General features: G+C 46.6%; 1 protein-coding gene across 2 annotated transcripts in view; it reads left to right on the top strand.

Moving 5' to 3' along the window:
- Nucleotides 1-16,809, top strand: part of ZFHX3 (zinc finger homeobox 3) — a 157,718-nt gene that overhangs the window by 117,427 nt on the left and 23,482 nt on the right. For both annotated transcript variants that reach the window (XM_036346029.1, XM_036346031.1), the window contains exons 5-6: nucleotides 12,611-12,744; nucleotides 12,888-13,088. In XM_036346029.1, the coding sequence (XP_036201922.1) occupies nucleotides 12,611-12,744; nucleotides 12,888-13,088 (335 nt within the window). The remainder of the gene's footprint in view (nucleotides 1-12,610; nucleotides 12,745-12,887; nucleotides 13,089-16,809) is intronic.

The raw sequence follows: 16,809 nt of genomic DNA, 5'->3' as shown, positions 1-16,809 counted from the left end.
AGCAGCTCTCTCCTCAGTTGTACAGAGGCAGCAGGGTCCCCACAGCCCCTGCGCATTCCAGTTGAGTGAGCCTCGTATAAATCAGAGCTGTGCTCATTCTGAGAGCACAGGCCAAGGGGCGGAACTCTCTAGATTTGGAGCCATGAGGAGAACAACCTTGGTCAAGGGGCTTGGCCTCCTGGAGCCTTGGGTGCCTCACCTGTAAAATGTGGACGAGAGGCACCCACCAGCACCAGCCTGGCTTCCATGGTGGCGAGTGCTGGCACATGGACACGCCCTTGTGAACACTCAGGGTCACATCTCCTCAGGGCTTGTGGGCCGGCAGAGGGTGGGCACAGGAAGGTCCCGAGAAACAAAGCCTCTCCCCTAATGCACAGTCGTTTCCACCGTCCAACTCTGTGGTTTTGTTGTGAAATGTGAGAGTGGTCCCTTGTTCTCTTTAGCATGTGGATTTGAATGTGTCTTCTAGATTGAAGAGCCCCCAGTGTCAGCCACTGAACAATAATTAATGCAGTGACTGTTCAGTCAATCATTAATTGCTATAAATTAAGTGATATACAATTAATGTGATGCTTTATCACCAATAATTAGGGGAAAAATTGAACTCTTGGCAAAGAATCACAGCAAGATGGTTATTTAAATCCTGAGCCGCTATGGTTTCCGGCAACAGAGCACTAAGTCGGGTCTAGTTAAGCTAATTTGAGACAAAATGAGTAGGGGTGTTGGCGCTTTAAAACCAAACAAAATGGGGGGAACAGCCCAACTTACACTAACACCGCGATAATGCTTCAGAAACCCCTAAATGATGCCCCGGCTTATATTTTTGTAGCATTTTGAGTTAGAATTGTGGTTGGAGTGCTGTTTTTCTAGGAGAATGCCTCGAAGGGTTTTTAAACCCATGATGCTCACCTAACACAGAGCAATTAGTGCAGCGGAGCGTCCCTGATTGGAATCTGTGGAAGGTTGCTATTAAAGGAGGTATTAATGGGCTGGCAAGGTCTGGGCGACTGTTGGGAGAAGTGTGTTTATGGAAGATGGTGCTGGCAGGCATGATTTCAATTGGATTTGACATGTTTAACATAAATGTATAGTGTACCGCTCTCACTGTATCTGAGTAATTCCTGCAGACCCAATGCCTTTCTAATTACTGAAGTTGAAAAAAAGCAGGTCAGGCACATCCTGATGCAAATCTGTTCCCAGCCCTGCCCCTGTTCTCCCTGTGTTCGCAGCTTTGTGTAAAAGGGATGCCATTGTATGGGGAACAGTGCCTGAAAGGTAATCTGTGACAGAATGGAAAGGGACTAAAAAATATACTTAAGAAATTGAATCCATACGGACAAAAGAAGGTATGTACTGAGAGGAAGTGTTATGTGTTAGCAAAACCGCTGGACTACAAGTCAAAAGCCCAGGGCTCGGGCTCTACCACGAAGATTTGCTGCATGACCTTAGATCTCTGGCCTCAGTTTCCAAATCTGGAAAATGTAGGTTGGGCTAAATCAGCCGTGGGCAAACTACGGCCCGCGGGTGGCGGAAATGAATAAAACTAAAAAAAAAAAAAAAAAGACCGTACCCTTTTATGTAATGATGTTTACTTTGAATTTATATTAGTTCACACAAACACTCCATCCATGCTTTTGTTCCAGCCCTCCGGTCCAGTTTAAGAACCCATTGTGGCCCTCGAGTCAAAAAGTTTGCCCACCCCTGGGCTAAATGGTTTCTTGCCGTTCTGGAGCTCCTTAAAAGTATAATTAGAGGAGAGACGGTGAACAGTAGTGTGGAATCTTAGAGAATATTAATGTGTAAAGTCAGGGTGCTGGTAGCTTGGAAGGATTTCCCTACCTGGCTGGTTGAGAGCTTGTGGCTCAGGAGGCTGGGGAGAGTCCAGACCGGCCCCTGAGGCTCTTTCCATGGAGGCCAGATAGTTCCACGCCGCCCTTCTTGGTGGACCTCAGAGCTCCACATTCTGTCACCTGGCCTGCATTACTGGGACCCATCAGGCTGTTTTCAGAGCTGAGTGTGATGAGAATGTCACTGGAGACATCCTTGGAGACGCATGTCGGGGCCTTTGAGTGGCTTCCATATCCCAGCCCAGTGTTTGCTGGAAACCAGGCCGTTTACCACCATCAGCCTCCACAGAAGTCCTTCTGGCCTCACTGCATCCTTGGGACACTTGGTCCCGTTTCTCCGCCTCACCCGGAAGTAAACGTGCCTCCGCAGGAGCGTGCGTGCGAGGGAATGCTGGGGGCCTGCCTGCATGGCCCCTTGGCGGTTCATGCTCTTGCCAACGGAAACTGTTTTTGGTTTTACATTTTTGCACACAGACTGGAATTGTGCGGCTATGTCAGCTTTTCCAGAGTCCACTTGTCCCCTCCCCGCCCTCTTTTTTATTTTCCAGGCCACTTTCAGTATAACTTGGATGCTTAAAGTCACTGTAGGCAGAATTCTCTCACAATTGAAAACAAACCATTTGAACTATTTTTATGTTGGGAAGCAAAAATAGACCTAGGGTGTGGTGCATATCTGGACTCGCCTGAATTCCAGTAATTCAGAGGTCCTGGCTCGGAGGATTTATGTGCTAAGTCACGAGAGATAAGGGACTCCATCTACTGCACAGATGTTATTGTGCAGATATCTAAGGCAGATACAGGGTGTACCAAAGTAAGGAACGCACTTTCTAGAAGGGGCATCGTATGTAATTACATAGCTATGCTGCAGTGTCGAGAATTAGCATCATGGTATAAATAAAAGGCTGTGAAACTGTAGATTAGGGAGCAAATAATTTTTCATCACTATAGAAAATACCTTACAGATTTGCATATTGTTCTTGCAAAGGGGCCATGTTAATCTCTCTCACTTTGTTTCAGTTTGAGCTTTGGTGCTGATGGGGGAGGCGCCTCTATTATTAGAATCATGGTCATGATTTTTTAAAAAATACCATGGTGCCTTTCTCACGGAATATCAGCGCACCTGTGTGAGACCTGCACATTCTTCCTGGTCCAACAGGACCTTTCTCTTGAGGCTGGAGAACCAAGGCTCAGATATGGGAACTCCTGGGTGTCGGATTTGTGATCAAATCCCCATTTACCTTCTGGGTCAGCCATATATTCCCCAGTTATAAAGCGAAAGAACACATAACATAGTCGTTTTCTCTTATTGTAGGAAGATTGGAGAACACATGGAAGTCCTGTTTCTCTAGTTGTCAGACAGAATTGTAGCTCTTAAGATAGGGGCTATGTGGCATTAATCTTTTTTAAAAAAAAATAAGACTTTAATTTTTTTAGAGCAGTTTTAGGTTTACAACGAAATTAAGGGAGGTGGAGATATCCCGTTACCCTTTCTTCCCCCACACATGCACAGCCTCCCCCATTATCACCTTCACCCACCAGATGGTGCATTTTTATAAATGGTGACCCTACAGTGACACATCGTAATCCCCCTAAGTCCATAGTTTACCTCAGAGCTCACTCTTGGGGGGTACACATGTGGGTTGGGACACATGTATGATGTCATTATAGCATCTTACAGTGTATTTTCACTGCTCTGCCTGTTCACCTCTACCCAGCCCTGCATTTGTTCATTTTTGTTCTCTCCAGCACCTAGAAAGTGCTTCGTACTGTTTGAATGTTTCATTAACATTCGGTGGGTAAACACTTTCAAGTCCAAGTTATTCTACTTTTTGCTTTCTAGACTTCAAACCCATGGGATAGTAGGATTATTCCATGTTGATATACAGAAAAGGCAAACCTAGGTGTCTGCTTTCTTTTAAAACCAGGCCTCTCCCCTCGTTCTATCGTTATATGGCCACATGTGGACCCATATTACTTCCCATAAATACTTCTAAGAGTGAAACCATAGCAACCAGCGTGTGAGCTCTCCCCACGTGCTAGACTCTGTGGTAGGCTTCGTGTGCCTGATCTCTCCAGCTAGTCTCACAGAAACCCTGTGAGTAGACACTGACATCCCATTGACAGAGGAGGAAAGTGAGAGCTTAGTGTAGTCAAGTGAAATGCTCGAGGTCACACAGCCGGGGTCTGATGAGGTTGTGGCCAGCACTGCAAACCCCTGTGCGTTGTAACTGAGCCAGGGGACTGATGCCTCTGTGTGCAGAGAACGTGACCATGGGAGAACAGCACATGAACGCGTCCATTCTTGAGGAGTCCCTGCAGGTACACCTGTGCCCGAATAGTCTCACTCCTGTCGAACCTGGACTAGCAAGAAGTCCTTGGCGGATCATGGGGAAGTTGGTTTGTTAGGGACACTGAAAACTTAAGGTCAGAGCTCTTTGTGTCTCATCACCACGCTGGACCCAGATTTTATGTGTTTATGTTCACAAGTTCAGTTTCACTCTTAATATTTAGTAAGTTAGGAAGATAGGTTTACAGAATGGAGAAAAAACTGAAGAGTATTATTACATTCCAGTCTCTGGAAATCTGCCCTGTGTTAGGGCTCAGAGACCCCAGTGAACTTAATTAGTGTTTGATTCGATGGCGACTGGGTGAGCTTCTGTAATTAACTTTGGCCTGGCCCCAGAATGGCCCACACTGCCCCTTGTTTTGACCTACATCTTGTACCTCTGGACTTCTTCTTCTGTCCGTTCACGTGCCTCTTGGAGAAAAGTCCACGGTCGTCACAAACCTGTAATTAAGCCCGAGGGCAGTGTGATCCTGCAGACCCTGTCCGCCACGCTCACAGGACACGACCACAGCCGCCAGTGGCATCTGTGCACAGCCCACGAGGCCCTGCCAGGGGAGGACAGGCTGCTTGGGGGGAGCTGACAAGAGGCCAAAGGCAAGCAGGCTGATACCTCAGAGTGAGACATCAGATCTTGCCCCTTTGGTCCCCAGCTCCTGGCACAAGCCGGGCTCATGGTGGCAGCCCAATGTAGACCTTATTAAATAGACCATCAGCCGATGTTGGTCTCAATGAGGTGGTGGCTGGTGGCTCTGTTTTGCCTGGTGGTTCATTCAGAAACCTGACACAGAGGGAGCAAGGTATCTTGAAATTGAATTGTGGGATGGCCTTTTGGGAGTTCAAATCAGTGTAGTTAAGCAGCTTTATGCATATTTCAACAAGGAATTAGTGCAACAGATTGATGCCTCTGATGTAAGGCTTAGCACTATTTTCTCCCCAAAGATGCAGAGCAGGCAGCTGGAGCCACCAGTCAGCCTGGGCCCGCCACTCCACCTGGGGCCGCTGACTGGGGCCACAGTGGGCCCCCAGCCTGGCACGATCCCCCACGCCCAGCCTGCTGACTGTGGGCACAGGGCCTGGTGTGGCTCCCTGCATCTTCCCCAGGGCGGAAGCACAGGCTGGTGTGGCCTGCAGGTACCAAGACCTGGGAAGCCCAGTGGGATGTGCCCTCTTTTCACAGATTCCCGTGGACACATGGAAAAACCAAGACTTCCCTAAGCCAGGCAGTTGGTCATTGCTCTGGATCACACTGCAGACGGGCCCGTGGAGGTTATTCCTTCTGGATTTCTTTGAAAGTGTCTGTGTGTTTTAGAGTGGGCAGGTTCGTGGGGGACAGCCATCTTTAATCTTCCACCACTGGCCCGAGGGAAGACGGACTCGATGCCTCGCTGGGAAGGGAGAAGCCCAGCCTCGTGTTGGTCAGGGCGTGAAGGTCACCCTACTGGGCGGGCAGTGCGTGCCTCTCTGTTTCCCACAAGTTCCCCGAGTCCTCTCGGAAACATCGCTAAGTGCTTGGTTGGAGGCAGAATGAGACCCTGCATGTTTAAGGCCAAGTTGGCAGCAGCTTGTTCTCTGTGTTCGGGGAGGAAGAGAATTTAGCCAGCACGCTGGCCGCTTATCAAGTGCAGTAGCTCCGCGGGAGATGCAAAGAGGAAATCCTGGCCTCTCCTCTGGGGAGGGCCTTGTGCGCGAATGCCAAGAGCAGCTCCACTTTCAAGGACAGTATGAAGACCACGAAGTCCAACAGCACAGACGGCCTTAGGAAAAGCAGGCATTTCTGCTATGTAGGTTAGTCCGAGGCTCCGAGGAGCTGAGGGGGGCGGCTGTGGAAGGCGCACTCAGCACCTTTCATTTCCTGTTATGAGCTAAAGGACCATTTTCAGATCTAGCGAGGCTTCCGTGTCTCATGTGCTGGGGTAGTTGTCCCAACACAAACACTGAGGATGGAGCTGTAGGAGTTTTTTCCTCTTTGGTCAATGGTGATAGATCAAAGATTGCTGTAAATTTCTGGGGCAGGTGGCAAGCTGGTTTACGGAACACAAGGCGATGAGAACCTCTGGCTTACGGAAAGTAGCATGAATTAATAATCATTTAATTGGCTCCTCCATTATGTTGCTGGTTTGGGAGATGGAAGTTTAGATGGAGGGGCTGTCAGTGGTACTTTAGCTAAGAGTCTGATGGTTGAGAAGTGGGGGTGGTGGCTGCCCTTGGCCTCTCTACAAGGATGAAATGTCAGGCAGTATCCCGGGCCCTCAGTGGGCTCACCTCAGGGCCCCCAAAAGGCAGAGGGCCAGCACTTTGGTGAATACCAGCTCCAAGTACCACATCACCATGAAGACAGGAAATGCAGAAGGCATTTCCCAGCAGCTTGGATAGCTCCCTGCGTCCCAGGGTCTCCCCAAGGGAGGTCTCTGGCCAAAGGGAGGCTGGCCTGCAGCGGAGAACGCCCACCATGCCAGCAGCCTGTGGTGTGTTTCGTAATGAGATCTGCTCATGAAATAGAAATGAATTCTACGAGTACTTGTGGTTTTCTTGGAGGGCAAGTCAGTGTCTTGGCTAATGATTAGAAAAAGCTAAAAACTGGGTACCTTAAGGTCCCATTTCTACTTTGTTTCAGTTTTTCTTCAGGTTTCTTTTTCATGAGGCAGCAGCCCCACGCCTTACCTGGCTTCAGAGTTACACAGACGAGGCGAGTGTTGGCATGCAGTCACTAGCTGGCTGTGGTATTGTGCGTCTAACTCTGAAGTTTTCTGTTGCCAAAATTTCAGTGACTCAGATGTCAATTTGTTAGTGAAGATTTGAATTGGATGAGAAGTCATTCTAGGAAGAGTGGTTTTATCAGGTGAAGTTACAGTGGCTGTGTTTCTACCACCCTTGGCACTTTATAAGACCTCTGAATTATACTATTCTTACCTATTCTTTAGAGTAAGTCAGGCTTTGCTAAGCTTGTTTTAATTATGCTAGGTGCTTAGAGCACAATAAAGCCCTATCTTGAAAATTGCAAACAAAACCTGCATGAATTTGGATTGACTCTCTTCCCTTCCCTACTCCCTCTAATTAGTATGTGAGGAGGAGTAGCTTTTGAAAATAAATATTTTAGAGGTTAAATACTTCCCAAACAAATGTGTTAAAAACAAAGGATATCTGGAACTTGATGTTTCTGTGCATACATGACTTTCCCTCAGGAGGCCATGCATTGATTACTGTTTCCCTTTGAAATGAAATTCTTTGGCCTAGAATATAGAGGAGTCTAAGAGAATAAAATGGAGAGCCAGGACTCAGGTCTGCCTCCCAGTATTTGTCAGGTGTAGTGGCTGACCCATCACAGTTTAAGGGAAAGTGGTTGGTGGCTCTCGGCCTAAAAAGCCAACTTTGAATTTTCTGCCCTCCGTAACAAGGACATGCCAGTCTCTTTTGTGCCTCACCAGCCAGTTGGGTAAGGCAGCCATGACTCCTAACAAGCTAAGCAAGTGTTTTTTCACTCCTTGTAAAGTTTGCCTGGTGGAACCCACAGCTCACATCCTATCAGGTTTCAGCCGGGGTTTGACCCAGCATTCCGTTGTCACAAATACCCCGTTTGCCTGGCTTTATTGAGTATGTGATCTATGGTGCATGCACTCACATGGGTCCTCACCACATTTTTATCCCCTTTGAAGTGCCAGGAACCCAGCATGTTGTCTGTGGAAGGTTCATTGGGATTTAACAACATACTTTCGTATGACATAGCTGCCAAAATGGAAAAATTGCTTCAACCAGCAAAGTGAAAAAATACCACCTGATGTTTTTCACAGTATGGATCCAAGTATCAACTTTTGCATGGACAGTTGAACAAAAATGGTAAAATATGTAATTATAATATTTTAGAATAGAACTACATGACAAACTTAGGAAATAGGAAAGTAGTCCATCATGCCATTACCCAAATGCTACATTTTCTTCTCTTATTTTTTAATGTAGCTATATCATGGAATAATGCAAATTTTACCTTATTTTTTTCCCAATGAACATTCTCAGGGACACTTCCATATTGCTTCATAGCTGTCACTTTTAATATCTTCTGTTACCCACTAGAGTGGATATAGCATTATTTACTTAATCACATTAAAAAATCTGCATTGTTCCTGGTTTATTTTGTCATTATTGGGAAACCAGCACAGGTCATCATCCTTCAGGTCGTTTGCATTTTTGTTGCCAGTAGAAACCCAAGTTTCCAGGTACTGTTTAAACCATGGCTGCCTCAGGGGCATCTGTTTCCATTTCGCTAATGTGATGTCATAGTGGCCTTAAAGTGACCAGTCATTGATTTTTTTAAATAATGTTTTTGAGACCGTGACATCTCTCCTAGAATTTAAGTCAAAGTTTAGAAAAGTCTCCAGAGCAGAAAACCACACCACCTCATTTACTTATGCCTACAGTGTGCACTGGTGACAGAACTGAAGGAGACATTGATTTTGAGAGACTGGCCCTTTTGAAGTTGCTCAGAGAGAAGCAGCTTGAGGAAACCATAGATTGCCCGTGGCCTCGAGCAAACCCTCACCCAGCACGCTCAGGGAGAACTTGTACAATAGTTTGCCTGTCTACAGAACTATATAAAGACTTAGGTGCCACATCATTTTTTAAAAATATATTTTTATTGTTTTCAGAGAGGAGGGGAGAGGGATAGAGAGGTAGAAACATCAATGATGTGGGAGAATCATTGATCGGCTGCCATCCTGTATGTCCCACACTGTGGGTGGAGCTTGCATCTCGGGCATGTGCCCTGATGAGTCAAACCATGTCCTACTGTTTCATAGGTCGACGCTCAACCACTGAGCCATGCTGGCTGGGCAGTGCCACGTCTGGATGGGGACTGATATTTTAATGTCTGAGGTCAAGCTACAAGGGGGGCTGTCAGCCTAGTTAGGTCTTAGGAGCAGTCCCCACATCACCCAGGGAAATACAATGGGATTGTAAGTGGGTGTAAATAGAATCTGTTGTAAGAATGGCATGACTTTCTCTTTAAAGAAGGAACTAGTGAGCTGCAGGTGGCTAATGTCCACTTCTAGACAGATCTGATCTAAGATGAATTCAGGTTGTCTGGGGCAGAAATTTTTATACCAGTAGATGCAGCATTTCGTATTGTGGCAGGGCTGTTTTGTTACTGGTGAGGAAGAGAAATGAGTGAGCGGTTTCATTTCTTAAAACACTTCACAAGAACTCCTTAGCTTGAGCTCACAAAGGAAGCTTTAGAATTCCAGAGCAGTGTGAGAGTTTGGAAAAAAAAAAAAAGTAATGAAAGTTCCCCTCTCCATGCCGGGGGAAAGAATAGTGGATTTTGAAACCAGAATTGTCACCTCTGCAACCTCCTCACAATTCATCTCGCGCTCAGCACTGAAAGAGGAGGATGGACTCTTTGGTCCTATGAGGAAGGGAAAGCTGCACTGGGTTACACTGGGTTTGCCTTTCAGCTCCGAGCGAGGAGATGAGTTGGGTGGTGTCAGCCTCGGTGCCCATTCATTCACTCTGCCAAGCAACTGCACAACTGACAGTCGTTCTAAAGGGAGGGAGGGTGCAGGCAGGTTGAGGGCATTTATAAGGTAGTGTCATGGTCCCGTAAAAGCAAGTGTTGTTTCAGGTCAGGCAGACTAACAAAAAGGCGGGTGGGTATTTGGAAGAGTATCTGTATCTCAATTTGCTTCTATTAGAAAAGCAGTAGGTAGTGGCTCTTTCCTCACTACGTGCTCTGGCCCTGACCCAATGCCTACAGGTCAGGGATAGAAACAGGGAAGATGAGCAGATGACTAACAAGCATCTAAAGTGCCACGTACCGAATGCCTCCACCTGCCCCATCTTTAGGGTGCACTTGAAGAGCTAATACATAGAGGGATAACCAGTAAGCGAGAATGAGAAAACGATGGAGAATAAGGAACCTTCTGGGGGTAGGGAACTTCAGTCCCCGAAATGTTAAAGATTCCGATTGTGGGAGTGTTGAGGCAGGGGCCCCATACACTGTGAGGTCTAAACCCTGAGACAAGGCTCCGCAGAATCAGGTCTGCGGGGGGCAGGAGATGGGAAGTGGGCCATGGGGGACCCTGTCTAGAATGTTACAGCACCTAGTTAATCGGCAGCCAGTCCATCACATTAAATATCCAGTCGTCATGTATTACCTTTCAAGTGAAAATGAATAACTCCCATTAAGAGCAAAATGGGTTTGAAGTCGATTCGAGACAGATTAAAGTACTGTTATGAATGTGTGTGTGGGGAGGAGGAAAGGTCTGTGTGTAATATGCTTGTCCTTGTACTTTTTAAATAATAGATGTCCTACAAACTTACGTAGACCAGGTTACCAAGATACTGGGGTTAAAGGTCACAAGATGTGCATTCAGGGAAGAGTATCAACTTCCTGGAATATTTCCTGCATTTAGCAATTTTTTTTTTTCAAAATTATCTTGTGGCCTTATGATTTTAATGAATAAAATTGATTTATAAAATTGTTTATTAAAGCACATGTCTGTAATGACAGCATCTTGGTATCCATGTCCAAAAAGAATCTCAAAGCTGAGCAGTGTTTCCACGTGCCGGGTCCCTAGGCTGGGGGAGACAGAGGCCATCAATTAGGCTTTCCAAACCAGTGACTTCAGTGCTGAGTCAAATTATTTTCCAATGGAGGGCAGTGGGGATGCATTTTCTCACTACCATCTTCAGGATATTTTTTCCTTGTTGCTTTTAGCAAAATTATAAAAAATGGAGTTCCACATCCAAAACTAGTGAGAGAGCCAACCCCAGCTCCAGGCCAGGTTTCATAACGACAGATCCAGCCGCATCTTGTGACCACACTCAGGGAGCCCTGCTTTCTCCTGGTTAAACTCTGAGCCACCTGTCTTCTCACTGAGTCTTCCCGACCCCTTTCCACACCTCAGAGAACTCGTTCCGTCAACACTTCATTCCCGCTGTTTGCTGCGGAAGCCTCACGGGACTCTCCTTGTTAATTAGTGTTGTGGTCTTTGGGTGGAGTGGGGTTCGCAGGACATGGTCTGGACAAACTGATAGGTAACGTCCCACCTTACCACTCACTCTGAATTACTTTTGTGTCTGGAGCACTGGCTAGATTGGAAGTTAGATTCACCCCTTGCCTCATTCCACTCTTCAGTTACTTCTTCCCCGGAAGCAAGTTGCTAAATTCAGACTAGATTTCCCATCCCCCAGCACCCCACATACAGGGCAGGGCAAAAGTAGGTTTACAGTTGTGAGTATGCATAACACAGAGCTTATTCTTGCATTATTATTCATTAACTAGAGGCGGTAGGGTCCCTCAGCATGACCTGCGGGGATCGAGCCAAAACTGGCACTCCGACATCCCCCGAGGGGTCCGGCCGGGAGTGCGAGAGGGCACAGGCCAGGCCGAGGGACCCCACTGGTGCACAAATCCATGCACCGGGCCTCTAGTATGCATATAAGATCTTTGGTTCATCTCTTCCTTCCCTCCTCCCTTCCCTCTGAGATTCATTAGTTTGTTCCATGTTTCCATGCCTGTGGTTTCTGCTCCTGCGTTGAGAGCCTGCCCCCTGGTGGTCAGTGCATGTCATAGCTACCAGCCGGTCTGCTGGTCACTTAGGCTTTTGTATAGAGAGATTATGTATTACTTCCCATACAGACACCTGTAAGCCTACTTTTGCCTGCCCTGCACTTGTGTGCAGACGTCCATGTGAATGTTCCTCAGGTCACACTGATCGTGTCCTTCGTGATTCCAGGAGCTGGGACAGTAAAGTTTGGGGCATGAGTTTATTACCTTTGTGAAACAGTGTCTGGTACTCAGGTTGATGAGTGGTTCTGGTGAAGCAGTTGGTGAGATTCTTGCACCCACCCTGTGCCCACAAGCCAGCAGATTGTGTCCTTTTAAAAATATATATATTTTATTGATTTTTTACAGAGAGGAAGGGAGAGGGATAGAGAGTTAGAAACATCGATGAGAAGGAAACATCCATTAGCTGCCTCCTGCACGCCCCCCACTGGGGATGTGCCCGCAACCAAGGCACATGCCCTTGACCAGAATCAAACCTTGGGACCCTTGCGTCCGCAGGCCGACGCTCTATCCACTGAGCCAAACGTCAGGGCGGCAGATTGTGTCTTGATTGGAGGAGGTCAGAATAGACTGAATGAACTGAGCTTTATCCAACTCAGCTTGTCATCCGTTCCTTTACCATTTTTCCTTAGTGTTCAGCTGTTAAAGAAGTAACAGAAAATTCATGGGGCGGGGGAAGAAACGCTTGCTTCTTTTCCAGCGTGCTTGATAAGTCAGTCTGGATGCTCATCCTGCTTGGATTTTGGTGTTTCAAGAAAATCCTGTGCTATAAATGAATGTTGATTTTCACCCAACACAAAGCCTCCAGGAGCTGGCCTGGTCTGGCTGCTGTATTGCATCTTCTGCTTTTTCTTCCAGCATCGTCCAGCCAAGCAGAAAAGGAGCTGACAGACTCTCCTGTAACCTCCAAGCGCATCTCCTTCCCAGGTAGCTCGGAGTCTCCTCTCTCTTCGAAGCGACCAAAAACATCGGAGGAGACCAAAGCGGAGCAGGTGAGGCGGGAAGGGGCTCTGCTGGTGGGGGTAGTGTTTCAGACACAGGTGGAAAGGAACTCTTGGGTGGGAGGGCTTGGGGCTGACTTGGTTGCCGGTGGGAACTGAAGACTCAGCCAGAGGAATGGGTGTGTTCCCCACAGATATACCAGTGTCCCTACTGCAAGTACAGCAACGCAGACGTCAACCGGCTCCGGGTGCATGCCATGACGCAGCACTCAGTGCAGCCCATGCTTCGCTGCCCCCTGTGCCAGGACATGCTCAACAATAAGATCCACCTCCAGCTGCACCTCACCCACCTCCACAGCGTGGCTCCCGACTGCGTGGAGAAGCTCATTATGACGGTAAGACAGCCAGGAGCAGGATCCTGTGGCTCTCCTTTTCCCAGGGGTCAAAGGTGATGTAATAGCATGGACAAGATACTGTGTTGATGGATGAGAAAGTCAGTGTAGAGTTGGAAATGTCAAAAATGATCCTAGCCCTGGCCAGTTTTGTTAAGTGGTTAGAGCAACAGCCAGTGGACCGAAGAGTTACAAGTTCGATTCCTGGTCAAGAGCATGTACCTCAGTTGCAGGTTCCCCAGCCCTGGTAGGGGCGGGTGTGAGAGGCAACCAATTGATGTGTGTCTCTCTCATGTCGATGTTTCTTTTTCTCTCTCTACCCCTTCCACTCTCTCTAGAAATCAATGGGAAAAATATCCTCTAGTGAAGAAAAAATAATTTTTTTTAATGGTCTATTTCTGTGCTACACTGTCTGCCTTAGATTTGGCATGACCGTGGCCCAAAGAGCTGAATACACATGTGTTTCTCAACCTTTCCTTTTCATCATCCTCTCCCTGAGGGATGCAGAGGCCTAGAGCAGTTAGTCATTTATGTGAAGAAATTGTTATTCAGATTCTCCAAACCTTTATTGAGCAGGTCATGGTCTATGTTGCTCTTATATTCATTACTAGAGGCCCGGTGTGGGGTCCCTTGGCCTAGCCTGCGGGGATTGGGCCAAAACCAGCTCTCCAACATCCCCAAGGGGTCCTGGATTTCGAGAGGGTGGTTCTCAGGTGACACACCCTGGAATCGGGCTCCCTGCGCTTTCTGGTTCCAGGTGCATCACCTGAGAACCGCAGCTGCCAAGTCACAGCCGCTCCTGCGGTTGAGCGTCTGCCCTCTGGTGGTCAGGAAAGGGCTTTCCTGACGATGGTCAGTGAGCATCATAGCTACCTGTCGGAGCATCTGCCCCCCTGGTGGTCACTGCGCGTCAAAGCGAATGGTCGCTTAGGCTTTTATATATATGGATGCTCATTGCATCTTCACAAAAGAGTCTGACACATTTGCTTTAACAGCTGAGGAAACGGAGGCTCAGAGGAGTTAACTGACTTGATGTCCCTTGTAAGTGGCAGAGTTGCGAGGTGAACTCGCATTTTCCGACTCTAGGAGGGTAGCCCCTGAAACATGGGCATTTCTCAAGTGGACACTTTTATTCTCAAAGCAGGAAAACGGTCAGCTGAATAGCACATGTTGATTCATGCATGAGGGCTTGGCATTTTGAACATGATGTTGCTACGCCTGCAGATTTTGAAAACATGGCTTTAAGTTGCCTCTATAAACACAGCCCAAAAAGGTTAGTATAAAGATTTAAATCTAATTCTGATGTGAAGACTTTTCAAAGTACAACAGGTGACATGAATGTCTTACTTTCTATCTGTGTTGGGACTGCTGAGAAAGCCCTTTCCTGATCACTAGAGGAAAAACCACGGAGGAGAATCAGTCCCACCTCTAACTATTTCAGCCGTGGAGTAATGGGAAATTAGTTTGCCTTTTCGTATGAAGAATCCCAGAGAGGTAGTCTGTTCAGAATTCCATCATGTAAAGTGCAAGTCCCAGACATGTAACCTCTAGGCCTTTCCCATTCCATTTGGTTATGCAAGATTAACGAATAATGTTGAAAGTGATGTAACGCTCATTGGTGATGCATCAGAGGACGTTAGCAGCCAATGGGAAACTCAAAGGTGACCTAGCATGTATTTCATTTCAGAGTTCTTTCAAGTAGAAATTCACTCGCCATGGGTATTATCAAATAGAACAGTGAACGTTGTCGAAAGTTTCTCTGTAAGTGAAAACCTCTCTGTGGATGGTGGGTTTCTGTAGATGTAACAGGTTTCCTTGGCATTCTTACCAGCCTTGCAAATAACTCCCCAAGGGGGATTTTCTCAGGCCTCATTACATTTGCCACCGATGGCCCGGAACCGTGAGAGCCCAAAGGAACAGAGATATATGGGGAGGAAAGCATTTTTTAAAAAAATATTTTTATTGATTTCAAAAAGGAAGGGAGAGGGAGAGAGGGATAGAAACATCAATGAGAATCACTGATCGGCTGCTTCCTCCACGCCCCACACTGGGGACCAAGCCCACAACCTGGGCATGTGCCCTGACTGAGAGTCAAACTATGACCTCCGGGTTCATAGGTCGACACTTAACCACTGAGCCATGCTGGGCAGGTGAGAGGGAAGCATTTTCAATACTTAAATTTTCCTTTTGCTCAGGCGGTTATTTTTTCTGTTTAATATAAATCTGGTCTAAGGTTTGCGGGTCGATAGTAATCTGTATGACAGTAAGTTTCTTTTATATGCAGTTAAGGAATAGAATGTACATTATTTTTCAAACATCCATTTTTTTGTCATATTTTTATAATAGCAATAATAAGGTACACTTCAGGTAGCAAGTCTGGTGGTCATTATGAATCTTCTTAATTTACCAACAGTCTTCAAGGGCAGGATGTTACTGTTGTGTTTGCTTGGGTACCAATCCCTAAGATATTTCTGGGTATTATCCACTAGCTGGCACCTTCTCAAGCAGTGATTCTCAATCTTTCCGGAGACTGGTGAAAACAATTCAGTAGCCTTACTTGGTTACTCTATGCATACTAAAGTTTGACAACCACTATTAAAACCTCCATCAAGTATTATGCTTATACACAATTGTCTGTACAATGTCAGGAAGCATAGGGATGCCCTAAAACTCATCCATGGAACCAAGTTAATAAATACTGTTCTGGAAGAATCTCTGACAACATAATTATGTAGGAGAAACATGGTCCCTAGAGGGGCTGCACTTGGCACCTTGCACAGAAATCCCTGTGCACCTACCTCATCTTCCCACAGCAGGTGATGGAGATGTTTTCTAGACATTTCTGAAAAGTGTGCATATTGTGGGAAATGGGCTGATTATAGGATGTTAATTTGCTGGGAACAAGAAAAAGTGAATGGATTCAGAAGTAAAGTTGAAAGTTGTGGGAAAGGTAATCATACAAGGGTTTTCCTCTGTGCTTGGAGGTATAAGGATGGCTTAAAGGTTCTCTTTGCATGAGAAGATGGAGTCATTGCATGGCTGTCAGTACTGAATTGGTTTTTCAAGTTACGAGGCTGGTTTTATATGAAGTGTTTCCACCTTGATCCTTTAGCTCAGTAGGAAAAGATGAGCAGCCAGGGCTGGAGGGGAATTTGTGGCTGGACCTCACTGGGAACTCAGACTCCAGCTTGAGGACTGGATCTTGGTCTCTGCCCTGATGAATCAAAGCAGATACCACTCTCCTTCCTCTGGAAAGTTTGGTGTTAAAACGTAATTTGCATTTGTTAAAACTAAATGATTATAATGAACTTGTGGTTAAAATCCTGCCCCTGGAGGGTATTTTACTGTAATTTCATGAGAAAACTGGCCATGGGGAAGTATTGGTGAGGCTTTCTGACCGTATGTCTCTATGTTCCTGGCCAAGTGGAGGAGGGAGTCTGAAAACAGCATGATGAGGAATGCCCCTCAAATCAGAGCTCCATTTTTTTTAACCATATTATCAAGGAATGGCCAATGCACAGCCATTCATCCTCCAAGGGGAGAAAGTCGTGTCTGCTTTGTCCCTGAGTGGTTGCGATGAATGGCAGGAAGAGGAGTGAATCTTCCTTCTTGCCAAGTGGCTTGACTAAGGTAGCCGCCTTTGGCTGCTGAATAGGAAAAGCTGGCAAAATTCACTAAATAGACAGTTCCTGGCAGACATGGGGTGTGTCCAGGGTATCGAAAG

This window comes from Myotis myotis, unplaced genomic scaffold (assembly GCF_014108235.1).
Source record: "Myotis myotis isolate mMyoMyo1 unplaced genomic scaffold, mMyoMyo1.p scaffold_m19_p_19, whole genome shotgun sequence".
Taxonomy (NCBI): Eukaryota; Metazoa; Chordata; class Mammalia; order Chiroptera; family Vespertilionidae; genus Myotis; species Myotis myotis.
This window is presented reverse-complemented; position numbering and strand designations above follow the sequence as displayed.